General features: G+C 53.4%; 6 protein-coding genes across 6 annotated transcripts; 4 read left to right on the forward strand and 2 right to left on the reverse strand.

Moving 5' to 3' along the window:
* Positions 1-130: 130 nt before the first annotated feature.
* On the reverse strand, positions 131-1,752 carry DACRYDRAFT_23018 (uncharacterized protein). Its single transcript, XM_040773055.1, has 5 exons — positions 1,606-1,752; positions 1,426-1,545; positions 1,201-1,369; positions 980-1,146; positions 131-932 (listed from the first exon to the last, which is right to left on the reverse strand). Exons 4-5 carry the CDS (start codon positions 986-988, stop codon positions 168-170), a joined length of 774 nt encoding a protein of 257 aa, XP_040627476.1. The 5' UTR covers positions 989-1,146; positions 1,201-1,369; positions 1,426-1,545; positions 1,606-1,752; the 3' UTR covers positions 131-167.
* Positions 1,753-2,714: 962 nt separating this feature from the next.
* DACRYDRAFT_23019 (aconitate hydratase 2) lies at positions 2,715-5,816 on the forward strand. The gene is made up of 9 exons (XM_040773056.1): positions 2,715-2,963; positions 3,031-3,139; positions 3,202-3,399; positions 3,464-3,719; positions 3,772-4,055; positions 4,106-4,928; positions 4,979-5,116; positions 5,169-5,509; positions 5,562-5,816. Exons 1-9 carry the CDS (start codon positions 2,791-2,793, stop codon positions 5,589-5,591), a joined length of 2,352 nt encoding a protein of 783 aa, XP_040627477.1. The 5' UTR covers positions 2,715-2,790; the 3' UTR covers positions 5,592-5,816.
* A 1,424-nt stretch (positions 5,817-7,240) lies between these two features.
* Positions 7,241-8,934, forward strand: DACRYDRAFT_23020 (uncharacterized protein). The gene is made up of 5 exons (XM_040773057.1): positions 7,241-7,466; positions 7,547-8,135; positions 8,186-8,210; positions 8,257-8,549; positions 8,608-8,934. Exons 1-5 carry the CDS (start codon positions 7,329-7,331, stop codon positions 8,814-8,816), a joined length of 1,254 nt encoding a protein of 417 aa, XP_040627478.1. The 5' UTR covers positions 7,241-7,328; the 3' UTR covers positions 8,817-8,934.
* A 1,453-nt stretch (positions 8,935-10,387) lies between these two features.
* On the forward strand, positions 10,388-12,230 carry DACRYDRAFT_100715 (uncharacterized protein; the record flags this gene model as incomplete). The annotated part of the gene is made up of 5 exons (XM_040767482.1): positions 10,388-10,621; positions 10,655-10,734; positions 10,784-10,912; positions 10,934-11,455; positions 11,504-12,230. 5 exons carry the CDS (start codon positions 10,388-10,390, stop codon positions 12,135-12,137), a joined length of 1,599 nt encoding a protein of 532 aa, XP_040627479.1. The 3' UTR covers positions 12,138-12,230.
* Positions 12,231-14,759: 2,529 nt separating this feature from the next.
* Positions 14,760-15,554, forward strand: DACRYDRAFT_23021 (uncharacterized protein; the record flags this gene model as incomplete). Its single annotated transcript, XM_040773058.1, has 2 exons — positions 14,760-15,170; positions 15,223-15,554. Coding segments are annotated over exons 1-2 (416 nt in total), but the record flags the coding sequence as incomplete, so codon positions are not given.
* A 1,965-nt stretch (positions 15,555-17,519) lies between these two features.
* Positions 17,520-19,151, reverse strand: DACRYDRAFT_23022 (ubiquinol-cytochrome C reductase complex core protein 2). Its single transcript, XM_040773059.1, has 4 exons — positions 18,896-19,151; positions 18,715-18,836; positions 17,814-18,660; positions 17,520-17,764 (listed from the first exon to the last, which is right to left on the reverse strand). The coding sequence occupies exons 1-4, from the start codon at positions 19,100-19,102 to the stop codon at positions 17,675-17,677; spliced, it is 1,266 nt and encodes a 421-aa protein (XP_040627481.1). The 5' UTR covers positions 19,103-19,151; the 3' UTR covers positions 17,520-17,674.
* Between the last annotated feature and the right edge of the window lie 140 nt (positions 19,152-19,291).

The following is a 19,291-nucleotide window of genomic DNA, read 5'->3' on the forward strand; positions in this document are numbered from 1 at the left end:
TTACTCCCAAGGGTTGCACAGTACCCTGCCAAGATGTTGGTCTGTAGATATGTCACTAGATGACTCAGATGGGATCATGGTGTACAGAGTGGGGACAACAATAACGTATAATAGCGAACTGACAACTCACCTTCTCCATCTCCCTCTCTCCACAGTTCAATAGATGTTCACACAATCAGATCCAACCCCTGCAGGTCCAGTCCTGCAAAATCCCTACTCACGATCCTCCTAGTCCGTTTTTCTTCCCTCCTCGACCACGCATGAAACAGCGCCACCGCGTCCTTCGTCACCGTAAACAAGCACAACCCCACAGCGTTGCGCCACCATATTGGGTCCAAGTCTGTTACGCCTATGGGTGCACGTAGGCCCAAGAAACCTATGCGCGCTGCGGGACGATACATGTTCGGTATGAGGTGTGCGTCGATCGCCAGGAACTTGCGAAGGGTTGCGGAGTAGTCTGCTACCCAGCGGAGGGCACGCCCGGATAGGGAAGCGATGATAGGGAGAGAGAGGGAGTAGGTGACGAACGTCCCCACGGTGGTGCCATTGAGCACCAGCCCACGGGCCCAGTTCTGCTGGTTGCCATTCTGGTCTTCGACCTGCACGCGTAGGCCGAACTCTTCGCGTATTTCTGGGCCAGCGTCTACGTCCGCTATCCCCAGAGCGCCACCTCGCCCTCGATGCCCAGGGGCGAGAAGCAGGCGGATCATGTGCTGCCGGAGAGAGGAGTAGGTGAACTTGACCAGAGGGAGAAGGGCGATCAGCAGACTTGGGGATGGGGGGAAGGTGGGGCTTATTGGTTCTCTTGCGTGCGAGATGGAGGGAAGTAAGGGTGAGGATGTCAAGGAGCCTGCTGGGTGCTCGGCTAGGTGCAGGTAGGGAGAGGCGAGGAAGGGGAGAGAGAGGAGGAACGGGTCTAGGCGACTCGTTTGCTGTTTACATGTGAGCTCGTGTTGTTCAACGGAAATAGAAGACGCACTGTGGTCATCAACGCGAATGGAATGAGTGGGAGGTTCACCCACGCCTCGAAAGGCCATTCACTCGGACTCTCGCCGATCATCAGTTTGCACATTTCTTTTCCCACTAGTAACCGGAGAGCATGCACGCCGTACGTCGTGCTTAGTATGAGGAACCCGCCTGTGAACCCTGCATCCATTACAGTAAGTTAATTATCCGCCCGTGGTAAAAGACGGTGCGTACCGGTGAGAATCAGTGCGCTCACTACTGTTCCCTTCCTGCTGTCCAACCAATCTAGGCATCTGAGGACCAACCCCCTCTTCGTGGCCAATTCGAACGGGGTATTACACTGAGGACACTGTGGTGGTGGGTCCAAACTCTGCTGCGTTCTGGCAATCCATTCCAATAGACACTACACGCATATATTCAGTCAGTCAAAATGAGTTGATATAATACAGACAGACGCACACTCTCATGTGCCACGAGGGTACACTTGCACGGGTGGATCCACTTGCTCACCGACTCCTTCTTCTGCTGTGCACGCTCGGAGAACGTCTCATCTTCCTTGCATATCCAGCATTCTCGCGTCTACACTAGAGTTAGACCGCTACGCCGAGGCTGACAAGCAAGTGGGGATTAAAGACGTACGCGAAGGTCGGAGATGTCAGGCGCACGAAGATATGGCCAACGAGGGCCGTTCATCCCAACAGGTATACTTGCGCTTTCAGACGTTCGAGTCCGAAGTTACACAGGATGTTCACTTCTATTAGATGGATAAACGTCTGGACGTCGTCGTGGAATGAGGTCGGGCGAGCAGTGCTGCTGACTGAGTGGCGTGAATTGTCATGGGCGCTCCTCGGCATGTGCTGACGTGTTCGGCACACGCGATAATCTGATTATCGTGGCTCACATACTGTATCTCCCATCAACGAGCACAATATTAGAAAAAGCAGATGCGATGTTATCATTGTTTACCCTTCCTGAATTCCAATGACCCACAATGACTTAAGAGTCATCATCCATGGGGCTATATGGACCAGCCGGGCTTCCCGGGCTTCTTACCGCTCCACGTCGTCCCTGTCACACTCGTCCACCAATTCTGTAAGGAAAATTGGTCCACATCGCGGAGGTCGGCCGAGATGCAGCGCCAGACCGGCAAAACATCACATGAGGAGCCTGGGTGGTCGGTGTCCCGTGCACGGCCGACCAGGGTCCGACGGCGAGGGATCCTTGAGAAAGTTTTCCAGACGTGTGAAGAGCATGAACGATGTGAACAGGGGTATATGGACAGCGTGGTCGTTTCCTGGATCCTCCGAGCAACCGAGTCCGCCAGCGTTTGACCGTGGTCTGCAGATACATCGGAGCCCTGCTGGCAGAACGACAACGGAGGGGTCCGGAAGCCTTCACCTCGCTCTAGGGGTTACAAATGATGGAAAATATTTGATGTAAGTCTAGACCAGGCACCCGAGTATCCTTTCATTGTCGAAGTAATCAAACAGCGGAGAGAGGATGAGATAAAGTAAATAAATATAATACCCTCTGGCATGAATACAGGTGGCAGTTTGCGGAGAAGAGCAAACGAGCCAATACTTGACCGCGGATTTTGAGCCATGGAAGCGGAATCAATCCTGAGCTTGAAAAAAGAAGCTCCGTGTGGTTCCGAGCTGCCCCGGTAAGGCGTATGACCTCACGCTTATCACCGTCTCCCCGACGCCGTGGCTCGCCCCGCCCGCAACCCTCAACAGCCCAAGAAGGACGTCCTTCTCTCCTCCGTCTTGACCACCACCTACCACCCCTCCCTTCCTCTGTGTACCTTGAGCGTTGGTCCCAACAATGCTCAACGTTACGCAAAAATCGCGCGTCCTCGGGGGCCTCCTCGCCCGCTCGGGCATGGCGACCGCCGCACCCAAGATCGGCGACCAGAAGGTCCCCATGTCTCCGCTCGAGCCCCACAACTACATCAACTACCAGAGGATTGAGGACAACCTGGTCGTCGTTCGTAACCGGTGCGCATACATGACCAAGTAGAGCGCATACATCTTGTCTGACATAGATGTATGCGCATTAATTTAGACTGAACCGCCCGCTTACTCTGTCCGAGAAGATTTTGTACGGACACTTGGATAACCCGCACGAGCAGGATATCGTGCGTGGTACATCATACTTGAAACTGCGGCCGGATGTATGTATTTTAGCTCTCACCAAGTCGGTATCTAAGCCCTTGACACGTATTCTGTCTTTTAGCGTGTTGCATGCCAAGATGCTACTGCCCAGATGGCCATCCTTCAGTTTATGTCGTCTGGCATGCCCACTGTTGCTGTTCCCACAACTGTCCACTGTGACCACTTGATTGAGGCTCAGGTGGGTGGTGAGAAGGATTTGGCTCGTGCCATTGCCACCAACAAGGAGGTGTACGACTTCCTGGCGACTGCGACGGCTAAGGTAAGGATTTCTTTGAATTTTTGGTGCCTTAGATTCATTCATGCTCATTGTTTTTCCATCACAGTATGGTATCGGCTTCTGGAGGCCCGGGTCTGGGATTATTCACCAGATTATCCTTGAGAACTACGCTTTCCCCGGCGGTTTGATGATTGGTACCGATTCTCATACCCCTAACGCCGGTGGTCTCGGCATGATTGCGTGCGGTGTTGGTGGTGCCGATGCTGTCGACGTCATGGCCGATCTTCCCTGGGAGCTCAAGTGCCCGAAGGTCATTGGTGTTAACTTGACTGGCAAGATTTCCGGCTGGACTGCACCGAAGGGTACGTACCAAGGGACCAGTTGATAACGCAACTGGAGCTAACTACTCACTAGATGTCATCCTGAAGGTGGCTGGTATCCTAACCGTTAAGGGCGGCACTGGTGCCATCGTCGAGTACCGTGGCCCGGGTGTTGAGTCTCTGTCTTGCACGGGTATGGCTACGATCTGCAACATGGGTGCTGAAATTGGTGCTACGACTTCCCTCTTCCCCTTCAACCACCGCATGGCCGACTACCTTAACGCAACCAAGCGTGGCAACATTGCTGAATACGCCAAGGCCTTCGAGCACAACTTGAAGCCTGATGAGGGCTGCGAGTACGACCAGGTCATCGACATTGTATGCCTGCCGTTATGCTCATCAGGATGCCTTCTAATTATGATATACAGAACCTGAGCGAGCTCGAGCCCCATATCAACGGCCCCTTCACCCCCGATCTGGCTACCCCCATTTCCAAGTTGAAGGAGGTTGCGAAGGAGAACGGCTGGCCTGAGGAGATCAAGGTTGCCCTCATCGGCTCTTGCACCAACTCGTCCTACGAGGATATGACCCGCTCTTCTTCCATTGCTCGCCAGGCTGCTGAGCATGGTCTGTCCACCAAGAGCAAGTTCACCATCACCCCCGGCTCCGAGCAGGTCCGCGCTACCATTGACCGCGACGGCGTGATCGAGACCTTCCATGAGGTTGGCGGTATCGTTCTTGCTAACGCTTGCGGTCCTTGCATTGGCCAATGGGATCGTCGTGACGTGAAGAAGGGTGAGAAGAACACCATCGTCACTTCGTACAACCGTAACTTCACCGGCCGGAACGACGCTAACCCTGCTACCCACGCTTTCGTTGCTTCCCCTGATCTCGTCACCGCCATGGCCTTCGCTGGTACCCTCAACTTCAACCCTCTCACCGATACCCTCACCGGCTCCGATGGCAAGGAATTCAAGTTCACCGACCCAGTCGGCAACGAGCTTCCTCCTAAGGGCTACGACCCCGGCCAGAATACCTACCAGGAACCTCCCCAGGACCGCGCCTCCGTCCAAGTTGCCGTTGACCCTAACAGTGACCGTCTCCAACTCCTCAAGCCTTTCGCACCGTGGGACGGCAAAGAGCCCACCGACCTCCCCATCCTGATCAAGGTGCAGGGCAAGTGCACGACTGACCACATCTCTGCTGGTGGCCCCTGGCTCAAGTACCGTGGCCATCTCCAGAACATCTCTCGTGGGTCGCCTCTCCGTGTCTGACATGCCCCCATGCTGAATCGTTTCCAGAGAACTGCCTGATCGGCGCTATCAACTCCGCTAATGGCGAGGCTAACAATGTGAAGAACGAGATCACTGGCGAGTGGGGCGCAGTTCCCACGGTCGCTGCTTACTACCGTGACAACGGCATCAAGTGGGTTGTTGTTGGTGAGCACCATATTATCTTCATTTCTCGCAACAAGTATTGACTTCATCACAGGTGACAGCAACTACGGTGAGGGATCTTCCCGTGAGCATGCCGCTCTCGAGCCCCGCTACCTCGGTGGTCTTGCCATCCTCGTCCGCTCCTTTGCACGTATCCATGAGACCAACCTGAAGAAGCAGGGTATGCTTGCCCTCACCTTCGCTGACCCGGCCGACTACGATAAGATCACTCCCGATGACCGCGTCACCATCAAGGGTCTCGAGTCTTTCGCGCCCGGCAAGAACTTGACCGCTGTCATCAAGCACCCCGATGGCAAGACAGAGGACATTGAGCTTGCGCACTCGTTCAACGAGGGCCAGATCGCATGGTTCAAGGCTGGTTCCGCCCTGAACCTGGTGAGTGGCATAATCCCTCACATGGCCTCCGTAGCTAATTTATCTGCTCTAGATGGCAAAGAACAAGCAGGAGGGTAAATGAAAATCCTAGACGATCAGAAAACGCAAAGCATGCGCTGGTTACCCTGGACATGCCCATCTGCAGATTTGTTTCATGTTTGTTCGTTCCAGCATCGTGTTTGCGAATGTCACAATCGGCCGAATCAAACTTCCTTTTTCCTTTCCTGTTCCGCCTATTATGTCTTTATCCTTTGTTCCTACCCTGAAATAGCACGTCCCGTGTATCATACACCCTCTATCGTTGAATATATAAGGATCGTAGGAAACGAATCTGAGCCGCACGTCTTCGCACCCTGCAACCACGGTTGGCTTCGCTATTGATCGACCATTCGTTACGTGAACCCGCACACGTTTGAGCTATTTTGGCCGAGCATCTGGCCGGGCCACAAGAGCATCATCTGGACATCCCGCCACGACACCTGACAGGATGCCGTCAAAAGCTGCGCTCCTTCGTAGCTCGATCTATCCGATATAGTAGTAACACAACAAGTGCCACATGCCCCTTGATATGCTCGTCTGATACGGCAAAGATATCTTAAGCGCCAGGAGAGTTTGATTAGTGACAACTCGCAAGATCTCAGATCCGCTAGAGACGGTCGTCCGAAGATAACAGGCTCCTGCCAGCGAGAGGGCCTTCCATATAGAGGAGTGTTCCCTCGGATAGCACCAGAAGAACGTGAACACCGCGGAATTCGGAAACTCGGCGGACGCTTGCTCACACGAGCTGAGGGCACGCCATCGACAGCGGTGAACTGTTCACAACCAGTAACGTGCCTCTCATCTCGTTGCTCATCTCCCCATCTCCTCTCCATCTCCATCTCCATTCCTATCTCCCTCCGTCACGCTCTCCATCACGACAAACTCTGCCCACTTTTCGATACCACCGACGCAAGAATCCACTCGCACAAGAAAAGACGCCCGGCCATCGCAGATGTTGCACATATCCTTATCGCCCAGACTACAATAGCTCAAGATCACATACAGTTGTGTTTCGGACAGTGAGACAGAATGAACACAGGATCATGACAGCTAGTCCACTGTTTTCCTGTGCTATACTATTAGAAGGAAACCCATGTTTGCTTCAAAGCAAATGGTGGACCAGCTAAATAGTAAAAGCACACGAGAACTGGAGAAGTCTGCCTCACCTGAAATAAGTGTTGATCAAACCAACACTAGCATAGATGCTGGCATGAAATATTCAACACAGATGGTGGGAGATGTTTGTTGAGCAATCAGTGCTTGACAAACATCCATGCCAACTCCCACCATCTGTGTTGAATATTTCGAAGATGGCATACGATGCATCTTGATCACCGATCCTCACTTTCATGTCCAACAATCAATGCTTGATACCAACTGGAATAGTTGAAGTGAAAGTGAACATGCATGTAATGTACAAATATGTAGTATATGCTCTCTTGAAACATATACTGCATGTCTGTGCATGCTCTGGTTGACACCAGGAAGTAGGGGCAATGCAAGTAAACATAGGAAATGGTGGTCTGTCAAGGGAGATTTCGATATTCAAAGACATAGACATTGAGAGGAAATGATAGATGTCTTGAGAATGAAGTGAGGAGCAGGACAGCTGACGTGACGTTGTGGCGCGCCCTTAGGAGGGACGGTCCCCTCACTCACTTCTTCAGACGACGACAACGTCTCCATCGTGCTCCCCCATACTCCTGCCAACAGCGAAAAGACTACCGCACTGACCGTATTTACCTTTCACAGTATCCTGCCGTATTGCAGCTATACCGACATGTCCACAATTGAGCAGCAAAGGAGAAGTCTACCGAACCGTTTGAGTCGTAATTCTGCCAGTGTACGACACGCCCATCTGCTTGGGCTCGAAACGCCGACTTATGATGCATCAGAAGAGGACAACGACGAGACAATGGTACGCCAGACTATTTAAAGGTGTTTATATACAGAAACTGACATATATGCGCGTCCTTGCCGCCGCTTATCACTACACAGTCCGACAACGCCTCTGCGGTCTCCACCCCTGCGCCATTGTCCCGCCCAACGACGCTCCCCCCTGCGCCACTTGCTCCTACTATCACCCGCATTGCTTCTCGTGGACGACACACCCACCCACGGGCAACCCTTGCTCTAGCACTAGAAGAGTCCGACTCGGGTGTCGACTCCCCCACGTACGATGGCGACATCGAGAGCACTACCCCTGGCGTAACCACTCCATCGGGCCTTGGTTCAGGGCGAGGGATGGGCTCGAAAGAGAGCGGCGGATCCAGTCCCATGTCTACACCGCCGGCTAGGCCCGTGCCACTGCCGCTGGTTAGCGTGGCTGAGGACGCGATGGATGTCGACACGGACCATGGGTCGTACGAGGGCCCAGGGGCAGCGCGCAAACACACTGCCCCTGTGCCTGTGCGGCGCACATCGGGCAAGAAGGACGAGAAGGAGAAAGAGGAGAAGGCGGGTGTTGCTGGGTTGACCCAAGAAGACATAGAGCGGTTTGTCATGGATGCGATCGAGGGGAACTCGGCGAGAACGTACAAGGTCAATCCACCTCCTGAAGGACGTCCGATTCGCATATATGCCGATGGTAAGCAGCATCGCAATCCGCGGTTTTCGTTTCTCTGATGGGAGTGTTAGGTGTATACGATATCTTCCATTTCGGGTCAGCCTCCCACATTCGTTCCTTTCCATTGCTCATCATTCAACAGGCACGCATTACAGCTTCGACAAGCGAAACTCTCCTTCCCGAATGTATATCTTCTCGTTGGCGTGTGCAGCGATGCGCTCGTGAATCAGCACAAGTCCCCAGCTTGCATGAATCACGCAGAGCGGTGCGAGTCTGTACGTCAGTGCAAGTATGTGGACGAGGTCGTGCCCGATGCGCCTTGGGTAATTAACGATGCGTTTCTGGAGAAGCATATGATCGACTACGTCGCCCATGATGAGGAGCCGTACAAGAGCCTGACACACGATGATGTATACGCACACATTAAGGAGATCGGTGCGCCGTTTTCATGCTCTGATCCCTCGCGCAAATTCTGACACCCTCTTTGATAAAGGCAAATTCCTTCCAACGCGGCGGACACCCGGAATATCCACCTCCGAGCTGCTTGAGCGGATCGTCTCCCAATACCGTAAAGGCAGGTTCGACCGCAAGCTCGAGAAGATGGGCCATGCGGAACTGATGATCGAGGGAAGCGACCTGGATGATGGGAAGCCGAAGCCAGGCTCCCGAAGTAGGACGAGGGGTGATACAGGTGGCCAATGACACATCTTCACAAGGTTTTCATCAGCGTGGCAGCGCACGAACGAGAATAGCGCGTAATGCCCTACGTATTGTACTGTGTGACTTGGAACCGTGCTAATGAACAGAAATCTGAAGGTCCAGGATATTGATGACGATGTAAGGGACTACGAAATCGAGTGTTCCCACCGTCCTACCTCGTATGATTCCTCAATCTACTTGGTCCTCCTACCCCTGATGTCCCTCCTACCCTCGCAGACATCAGGAGATAGGAAATCTTCCTTTCCATTCTTTTATCCATTGTAGGCTATAACTTAACCCTATTCAGTGCTTAAGCGCCAGGTGGGCGAGGAAAGGCAGTGCCATACATTCGGGATCGGTGCCTGATCCCAAAACAGAGCGAGTCGAAACCCACAGGAGCGTAGAACGTTTAACTCGGTTTCTATACAGAACGTTGATTAGAGCGTAATGTATAAGCGACAATGATCCATCTGCAGCGAAACGGTTGCGCAACCCGATGTCCATTGTTGTTGGCATGTTGTTGCCCTTCGGACCCTCTCGGTGCAAAATAAGCGCGAAACGGCACGTATACAACAGAACGTAACACGTCATGCGACCTGTCGTTTCGGTGCAGATGGCATGTGAACTGCGGGTAACGAGCGAAGATACAAGGGGGCGTGCCAGCTGACATGGTTCGTAGCCTCAAGCTCAGTCCGCACTTCGTTCCGAAGATAGATTCTAAGGCGGGTGTAACAAGGAAAAGGAGTAGCACCAGTCTTAATTCCTTTTATAGAATAGGCTCAAGATCCGGAAGCATCAGAATAAGGCTAGGCAAGTTTCTTTCTCACGAGACCGTGTGAGAAAGAGGAGCTGCCGGCAGCGTCGAGAGGGGAAACCAGGCCATGCGACTGGGGAAAGCGGTGTTCCTCATGCCGAAGAGGCGCCGAGCAAGGGCGCGCCTATCATTTGCTGCATGCGGCGGCCCCGTCTTCTACTTGAGCTCTACGTGAATCCCATTGATCTGGTGTTGATTTCCCCCAGAGTGGCCCATCAATATCAAGTCCTTCTTGATAATGAAACGGATTAGTCAATCGGCACAGGTCGCGCGGAAGCGAGTTGTGCTCCTCATCTGCTCCTGTCACCCGCCTAGCTTGTCACAATGCTCATGCCGAGAGTTTATTGTCGACGACAGGAGCCGCTCTCTGCGTGGTTATTTCTACTTGGAAACCATGTTGTGGTCGTGCCCGCGAGCTTTCCCAGGACTGATCGGAGCGCTCCTGTTGCCACCTTGGTCTTGCGATTATTATCTCGGGTCTCTGCAACGCTTGACAAAAATCGCCGCCACATTGATTGAGTGGTTGGCATTATTCTGCTTCAGATACACAAGTGGCAACGGGGGATATCTATCTTCGGCATTTCCCTATTCCCAGTGTGAGAAAGCCAGCTGATCACGGCGGCAGCCCTATCCACGTGTTTGTGAATTTTCTCCCTCGAGGCATCGTATAAGCATGCTAACGTGAAACGCATTCAAGGTGGCACCGTTTCCGAAACATTATAACATTTTTATCGGGCGTTTTCTACCCAGTGTGAAGGCAATGCAAGCTCCCCCTCGTCCCGTCCAGTTCATCCTCCGGCCCACCGCCCAGGGACTGCACATCGGCAACGAGCGACACGCGATTGCTCTGATCGAGGCTGCCCGCCAATTCCCCGACGTATTCCCATTGGTAATCCGGAGACCAGGCCAATCTGAGCTCAGCAAAGAAGAACTAGAACGTGTGATCTGTCACGGAAACGCATTTGTGTTCGTGCCGTCCGCAGAAAACGGATTGGTGCGTTGGAGCGACTGTAAACGGTGGGGAAAGAGCCGGCAGTACCGGCCTTTCTTTCGGTACTTTGAAGGTGCTGGTCGCACGACGGCCACGATAGAAGGCAAGGGTGTTTTGTATGTGTTCATTGGAGCAACCAGCGTTGGATGTCTGAATGAAGTACAGGCCACCAAAAAAGCGTAAAGAAGACGATGCGCAGGGATATCAGTCAGGCCTAGTCAAGTGGACTTACACAATTTCATTCACCCCCGACCTCAACGATCGTGAGTCGACGGTTCAGTATCGGTTGGTATGGTATGTCCTCCCGACTCGAAGGAACGAACTTCGCCCGCTGTCCTCCATACCGGCTCTGCATGTCATGGAGATACCTTGGAGGCATTATTCGACGTTGTGCTTTGAACCTGCGGCTCCAAAGGGTCGGTTGTCAGCAGAAGGACCAGGATGGGATGAAGACATCTTGCCGTACGACTATCGCACACGACCACACTTCCAATTCCTCATCGCCGAGCCCTCCGAGCGTATCACGTACAAACCCCGACCCACCTTCCAGTTCCTGGACATCCGCACGGAGGATGAGGCCATCCTTCTCATCGAAGCTGCGCGTCAGTTCCCCGAGCGTTTTCCGCTGGTGATGCGCCGCCCGGCCCCGGACGATACCGACAGAGCAGCATTCGAGAAGTTGATTGTGCACGGCAGTGTGTTCCTTTATGCGGTGACGGACGGGCTGGTGAGATGGCATGATTTCAAGAAGTGGACCAATTCAAGGTGTCTTCCGCCCTTTCTGCGGTATGATCAACTGGATGGTATCATGAAGCGAATCAAGGGGATCGACGAACGGTGAGCATTCTATCGACTAATATTGCAGACTACTCATGGGAACCATAGGACAGAAAGCAAGTTACCGGGTAGTCCGGTCGATACTGAAATGGATGACGACGAAGATGAGGAAGTGTCGAATAATCGATTCGGACAACTGCAGCGATGGACCTACTCTGCACATCTCATCCAAGGAGGCAGCACGTTCGCCACCTCCTACCGCCTCGTTTGGTATGTGGATCCGACTCGAAGGCAAGAATTGCGGCCCGTGACCTTCGTGGCCGGCCTACGAAAGCTGTCAGTTCCATGGCACGAGTATGAGAGATGGAGCGGAGAGCGACACTCACCTGATACTCAAGTTACTCCTCGACCTCCTCAGCCGACTTCCGTGCACAACCGCCACAATGGAGCACCATCGGGCTCGGCGTCGTTGGCGTCTCCAATGCCCTCGCCACGCTCAAGTGAGCAGGTCACTCCGCCGGTAACCGCACGCCCCACCCTTCCCAATATCCGTCAAATCGGTTTGGACGGGACAACGATGACAGCCTCCGAAGCCATGAGGTTGAAAAGCAACGCACTGCCACCTTTGCGGACTCCTCTGCCGGAAGCGACAACCTCTGTACAAGGGGTCGGATATCGAGAGATGGGGTGGGGGAGTCTGTGGGGGAGGAAGCAGAGTGAAAGTCGTCATGGGACAAGGTAGAAGGTTGAGGAAAGGTGACAGATTAGTTGGCGGTGGTTCGTGCAGTTCTGCGGTATCCAGTGATTGTAACAATAAGAGGACGACTTCGTTGCCTTTGAGATGTATAAGTGATCACATAAAGCCTTGTGCTGTTGAAACGTGCACACTCACTGGCAAGAATCCGATTGAGCTTCCCCTCCCAGGCATCTATCTGAGGGTGGCCAGACCCAAGCGGCCAACCTCTTCGATTCACTGTTCGAGTAAAGTCCCAGAGAGACACAAGCGCGCAAGCAATGCCTTGAGCGGTAATTGATGTGCGACCTACCTGAAAGTTTTAGTTCGTGAGAGTTGTCTGGGTGGCAGAGACACTTGCCTTGTTTTCCGAGACAGTCTTGCCAAGCGGTGTCCGAGGATGTCCCCAAAAAGAGTCATAGTAGCAGTATCGCCTTAATCCTCTTACCTTATGTAGAAATAATTTGGGGCCATTAATCAGAGATGCACCCCTACGACTTTACAGACAATGCGCAGGTTGTGGGGTTTAGGCGGCACAATCGACGATCAGCTCGAAGGAAGCAAAGCCGATCGAAAAGAGGTTTCGTCAAGTAATTTGTCCTCCTTGGAATTTACCTCAATGGTGCTCTGATATATCACGGGGGTGGGAAGGGCACACCGAGGGCGGGAGGCGCTTCGCTGGCGTCGGGGCAGTGGGGTACCCGCCCGTGACTGTTTGGTGACTGTTGAGGCCGCCCTGACCGTCGAGCACGCTGGCATGTCTGAGATCACCCGACGCCCTCCTCCTTCCATGCGGTGGAGATCATGATGCGACACGAGGGCGGGGCGCCAAGGGCGGCATTTCTTTCTTCTGAACAGTCATAAGGCGCTCGGCTAGCTGGCGGGCTGATAGGGGTTATGTGAGATGGGCGGGCAATGAGAGGAATGCTCCAAAGATTGTGACAAGTGGAAACAGAGACGGTGTGGTCAGAGAGGGGCACCCAGTGCCGCGACTTGCCTGAGGAAGGGTGGCATCCCTGGGGGAAGCTACCCGGCTGCGTCCTTGATCATCATTGGGAGACAGTTCCCAGTCATAATTTAGACAAGTTTTCCTCAAAGTAGATTCTCATGCAAACCAATATTATTATTGTTCTCCTTCCAGGATTTCGTGCTCCCCGGATGGGGGGCAAAACATCCAGAATTGGATAATCCGTTTTCAGCACCGAATCTTGTCCCCTTCGAGTCTGTGCCGGTAAATTAGCCAATCGGGACCCCAAAAGACATCCTTTTCCTGGTACTTTCGGTAGAAGAGTGTGATGGCATGTTGGAACGGGTCTTATCGTTGTTCTAGGTCTCGCGCGGGTTGATCACGCGCATGGTCGTTCGGGAATCGCCGTGGAGAAAACGTGTGGACCCCAAAACACGGCTCTGACAACCAGTTATTGCAAGGGTCTGTAATTCGTTTCATATTATTCTGATTCCCAGGTCATGCTGCAACAGATTTGCTGGCAAGGTGTATTAAGCTTTTTTCTAGCCAAAATGAGGGAAGATCCTCGCACCTGATACGGTACCCATTATCTTGGGGAAAAAACCTGCCATCAAAACTTTTAGCACGCACCTTCTCAGAATCGTTGGATCCTCTTGATGTCAATCTCCCCGAAATATGCTCTTGCCACATTTTAGATCATGGTTTGAGTGAGGATCGGCCACCAGACGACTGGAAAATCGGAGCCGAAATTACTTTATCCGATTTGCGTCCGTCGAAGCGTCCGCCGAATCTCCCGCATCGTGTGTCCCATCAAATTAGCGTTGCCACTTCACCCTGACTAGTTTTCTCCTACACGACCAGCTGCAGATCTGCTTGCTGCGCATGGATTGACTCAATGCACACCCTCTTCACCGAATCAACAGATCTTGCGGGCTTCCGGCGGTGGCTCATTCTGAAACACGGCTTTTCACCCGAGCTTTTTTTTTTCCACGTGGTTATCATCTCCAAGGCTTGATGATCGGCATTCAATCTTTGGACCGGTATCAGGCGCCTTCCTGCCGAACGATGACGTTCTAAGCTGCTACGTTTTACAGAGGCTGTTATTCGGTCCCCTGCAACTTTCGAAGGCAATGCCCTTATAATAATAATCGGGCTATACACGAACCATGTAGGGGGGCGATGGTTTTGAATAGACCACGCTTAAGGCATGTGGTTCCTGAGATTTTACATTCATCCGTTCCGCGTAACCCTTTGTGTGGGTCTGGCTCTCCCGCGATCTATAATCTGTCGACGAACCTTCTTAACCGCGGGCATTACGGGGGGCCGTCCCGTTTAACGAAAGCCTCCGTCTAAGGGAGGCCAGGCTCCATTCCCAAGGACGAGTTTGCACGGCCGAATCCACCTTCGTAACGGTGGATCATGTTTTTTAAATTACTTTCTGTCTGCTTCCTTCAAGATCTGGATCCTCTCAGCACAACGAAGCCATCCCGCTTCTACGGGTTTGCTCCCGCTCGATGTGCATATTCTTGACCCGAAGAAACGGGCAGGAGTCATCAATCGTCAAAGGGCAAATTGAGTTTCGGCGCAGAGCCACGCTGGGGATGCACATATATACTGACAGTTCCCCGCGATACGCCCCTCCATCTCCCTCTTCTACCAACAGGTGGAGTCTCCTCTGGTGTCTTGCTTACCTTTCGACCCCCCGAGGCTTCCCCTCTTTGCAACATGCCTGTCAAACGAGTTGAACGTCGCGCCCAGCCTTCCTCTCCCGTCTTCGTCAAACCCACATCCTCCGGATTCTACCTCGAAACACCTCATGACATCCTCCTCCTTTTGGAAGCTTGCGAACGTTATCCTGAGGAGTTCCCGGTGCTCCAGCATCGAATCAACGACGAAGTGTATCGCCCGCTCATCCAGCACGGAAACGTATTCGTATTCGAGCAACGCGATTGCTTGAGGCGTTGGACTGATTGTCGAAAATGGATGGACAATCAGCAAGAGAGGAATCTCTGGCTTGTCTACCGCGAGGCAGTGCCCGTGGAGAAAATCAATTCTTATGGGAAGGGAGTCAACAAGTGACCAATTAATCTTTACATGTCCTTTTCCTCGCTCTGATATCAGGATTAGGCACCCAATCAATGAGAACAGATACCTGCGTCCGGGTGTTCAACCTCTACCAGGCGGGCTACATAAGCGGACGGTGACGGTTACGACGAAACATTCCGACTCCGCAGACCACATCCGCACCCTGTCCGTCATTTGCTTCGTTGACCCAAGACGCAAGGAAGAGCTTAGGAATTTGGCACAACATCCATCACTATCGACTATTTACATCCCAGAAGACCTTTCAGTGGCCAAGTATCAATTCAAGGACGATGTGGCTCTGGCGAAGACGGGGCGAGTCAAGCGGTCCCGTCGTCAACGTCTCTCTGCCTCGACCACTCCTGGCACTCCCACCCCTTCATTATGCCCGTCTATGACGCCCGCGTCGGCGTATTCCTCGTTGTCTCCCGTGACTCCATTCCCCTGTCTTCCCACGCCGGATCCGTTCTCCAAGGTGCACCATTCTCATTACGGCGAGCCTGTGACCTGGGCACATCATTCCTCGCAATACCCTCAACTCCCACCCCTGCACTGGCCGGTAATGAGAGCGAAACAGGTGTCGCTTCCGCCACTGTGTGCCGTCGTCGGAGATCTTCTTGGATTGGGACACCATAGAACGTACATGCAGCCGATGTGGAACATGCATTACCCACAGGTACGTATCAGTTGTGGAAAAGGTGATTAAACTGACGCGGGCGCACCAGATGACACCGGAAACCAGCCTCTGATCTCTCCTTCGCTTCTCGTCTTCTAGGGTTGGCCTCCGATGGCCCATGTAAAATCACGCCGTCGACATGCCGGAACAGCGCGACGGCTTGTAGATGCTGCTATTGAATATGCTTTCTTGCGTTCAAACACGATCTGCCGAATATGTAAGAATGTCTTAGCCATACACAAAATTATACCGCAGCTCACTGTCATTGAGCCTCTAATGATGGATTTGTGCATTCGAGATGTTAGGAGATGAATGCAGTCGCTTGGGTGTGCGTGCGTTGCTAGCACGTGTGGGTTGAGCGCCTCTTCCGTCCCCAGCTGGCGTATGGCTGGGACAATCTGAGACAAACAGAATAAAAGAGTGCTCGCACTAAGACATGCTTCGTGCGGTTCAGATATTCTCTTGTTGATGCTATGCTTCGAAGCAGCCCCTATCTGGTGAGAGAATCAAGCAAGCCGGGGTCTGGGTGGTGTGGCGTGGCGTGCATGTCGTTGGTGGGCGGTCAATTGCCTCGGTTCTGCCTGTGACTGTGGCATATTGGAATCTCTGATCAGACGGGGGGGTTCAGAGATAACGAGGGGTTCCCGACGCACGACCTGCTGACCCTCGGGCGGCCCGCCCCAAAAATTTTACTGGCACAGTCAGAAAACAGTCACCACAAGATCGGCTAACGTCGGGGCACGAGGCGGGCTGAATGGCGGTGGAGGATGTCCTCGGGGCTCCCGACGTCGTCCAGCAGGTTGGCCCAGATAGTGGGAGCAATGGAGTCGTTATTGATTGGAGAAAGTTAGTGGCGATTCGGCGATTTCGACGGATGTGATACCACACTTACGGAATTCGGGCCCCAAAAGCCGTACTTGATCCACTGGTATGCATAATTGTATCATGTAACCTCCAGGCTCTAGCGCAGACCATCAATCAGGGGTCCGCCACGGCGATCGGCGGGTATTTACTCTGCACAAGTGGTAAAAGTGAGCATGTGGCACAGAATCACCGAATCGCTGTTGTGAGAAATTCTGGGAATCAACCCTCATACACCTTCCTTGTCATATTAGGGGTGTATATTCCACTTCTTCATCATGATAGAAGACCGGCTTGTAAGGGGTCCCTCTCACAATAAGGTCGTTCGGATACAGAACAAAACAGGCCACGGGCCGTGGTTGCTAAGCAGCATTTCCCGACAGTCGAAGTTGCTCGAGTGTACCCCTAAGCAGGCATCCTGGGTATTTTCTTCTGGTAATCGGACTGAGCCAACTGGTTCGGCGCCTTACACGAGGAACGTGGCCGCCCGTCTAAGGGGAAGAAGCTTACGGGATGAAGCGGATTCTAAAGTAGCTTCAGTTCCTCGGTCCCGCCATTGTGAAGACTGCATGCGCTAGAAAAGTTACCACTATATAAGTATTCCGGAAAGCAACGGCCAACTCTGGGATGTGTTCGAGCGCTAGAAAAACCGTTTTCAACCAAGATCAGCCCAGATCCCAATTACGGTTAAGCTTCCGCTCGGCTCCGGGCGCACTCCGGCGGGGGTGAGCACATTTCTGAGAGCAGTTGAATCCAATGCATGCCTCACAATTGAGAGGAGACCATGCACACATATCAAGCAGCTGTGAATAGCTTCTCATTTCGCGTTTAGGTACAAGGCAGGCGAAAAGAAACAGCCTCTTTTGGGTTGTGAATAAAGGTAAGAAGGCGTTTAGGGCGGCTGCGTAGAAGGTACTATGTAATATTTAGCTTTACGCCTCTCCGGAGACACGTCAGCGATTACAAGCCAATCTCGTCGGCATGTGGAAGCGTGTTGATATCACCAAGTGCCACAACGGTGGGCTTGGTCTTCATCAGGTCAGTGGTAAACTGATAACAGGTTAGCGAACAATAGTCACCATGTGATCGAAGAACTCACCTTGCCCAACGCCTTCACATCCAGCTTCTCGACTTGGTCCACTAGGTTGGTCCAGGCCTTGCCCTCCAGCTGAGCGGCACCCTTGGCGAGCACACCAGCCTTGCCTTCCTCGAGGCTCGCAGCAGCGAACTTTGCACGCGCCTTCGCGCGGCCAGCCAGCTCCTGGCTCAGCCCACCAGAAGCAGCTTCCTTAAGCGCCTTGACGACGGCCTCACCACCCTGCCTGAGACCGGCACTGTCCTTGGCACTGATAAGCACGCCGAACAGGGTTGCGTCGCTGTACGGGATCAGGACGGATTCGGTGCTGACGGACTTTGGAAGAGAAGAGAGAGGAGACAGCCCGTCAGACCACGGCAGATGGGGCTTGACGGCGAGGTGTGCAGCGAGGGTGGAGAGACCAGCACTGGGAGCACCTGCGATACCATACCCGACAAAAAGGGTGGGGTGGAGCGAAGGCGACACGGTCGAACCGCCGTAGTACTTGGTTGCAGGCGAGGTGAGGCTCGTTCCGCTCGACAGGGGGAAGTGGTGGCTGGCAAGCGTCTCCAATTTCTCTTGGGTGAGACCGGTACCAACGATAACAACGTTGGACGTGGTGAACGCCTTGCTCGCATAGTCCCTCACAGCTTCGATGGAAGGCGCATGCGCGTGGGGCGGGTTGAGCAGGGCGTGACCCAATCCGGAGCGGAAGGCGAGCGCATGTGCCAGCTCGAGCGCCGTGTACTCTCCGCTTACAATCGCGTTTGCGGTCTCCGTCATGACGCTAGGCCAGACAAGCTCGTGGAGTTCATGGTTGACAAACTTTGGGGAGACGACGGAGGATGCGAGAAGGGGGAGGAAGAAGCCCCTAGGGAATGCAAATCAAGTCGATGTTGGAGTGAGATAAGACGCATATACGCACTCATCCCCACGCAAAAAGTCTGCCGTCAGGGCAAGGTACTCCCGTGTCAGAGTAGCGGATAGGATACCCCCGTACAGCTCGGCCTCTCGTACGGTGCGCAACGCCGACCTCTCCTTCGAGCTCTATCAGACGTCCTCAACGGTTAGTACTTCTCAATTTTAGCTGTGACGATATGGCGCACCTTGAAGCTAAAATGCTTGAGCACATGAGCGATCCCAGCATGACCCTCAGGCTCGAAACGACTGCCTGCCTTGACGAGGACGGTAATGGAAGAAGTTGGTTGACCGTTGTCTTGGGCGAAGACGGTTGGACCTGATGGGGCGGTTGCGTACGTCCGTGAGGAGTGGGCGCGGATGGCGGCGGCGAGGGCCCGTCGTTGGACGAGCATCGCTCTGTGACGGGCTAAAGGGGGGGAGAAGGCGAGGGCGGAGGAACGGAGTATGTTGCGTCCTTGGGTGGACAAATCAAAGGGAATCAAGTTGCGGAGGATGCCGGAGCAATGACATAGACGCACGGAAGCTTTCGTCTCCGCACCAATCAGCGTCGACTTTACCCTAAGCATGTCAACAACGGTTGG

The sequence above is a fragment of the Dacryopinax primogenitus genome (assembly GCF_000292625.1).
Source record: "Dacryopinax primogenitus strain DJM-731 SS1 chromosome Unknown DACRYscaffold_12, whole genome shotgun sequence".
Classification (NCBI taxonomy): Eukaryota; Fungi; Basidiomycota; class Dacrymycetes; order Dacrymycetales; family Dacrymycetaceae; genus Dacryopinax; species Dacryopinax primogenitus.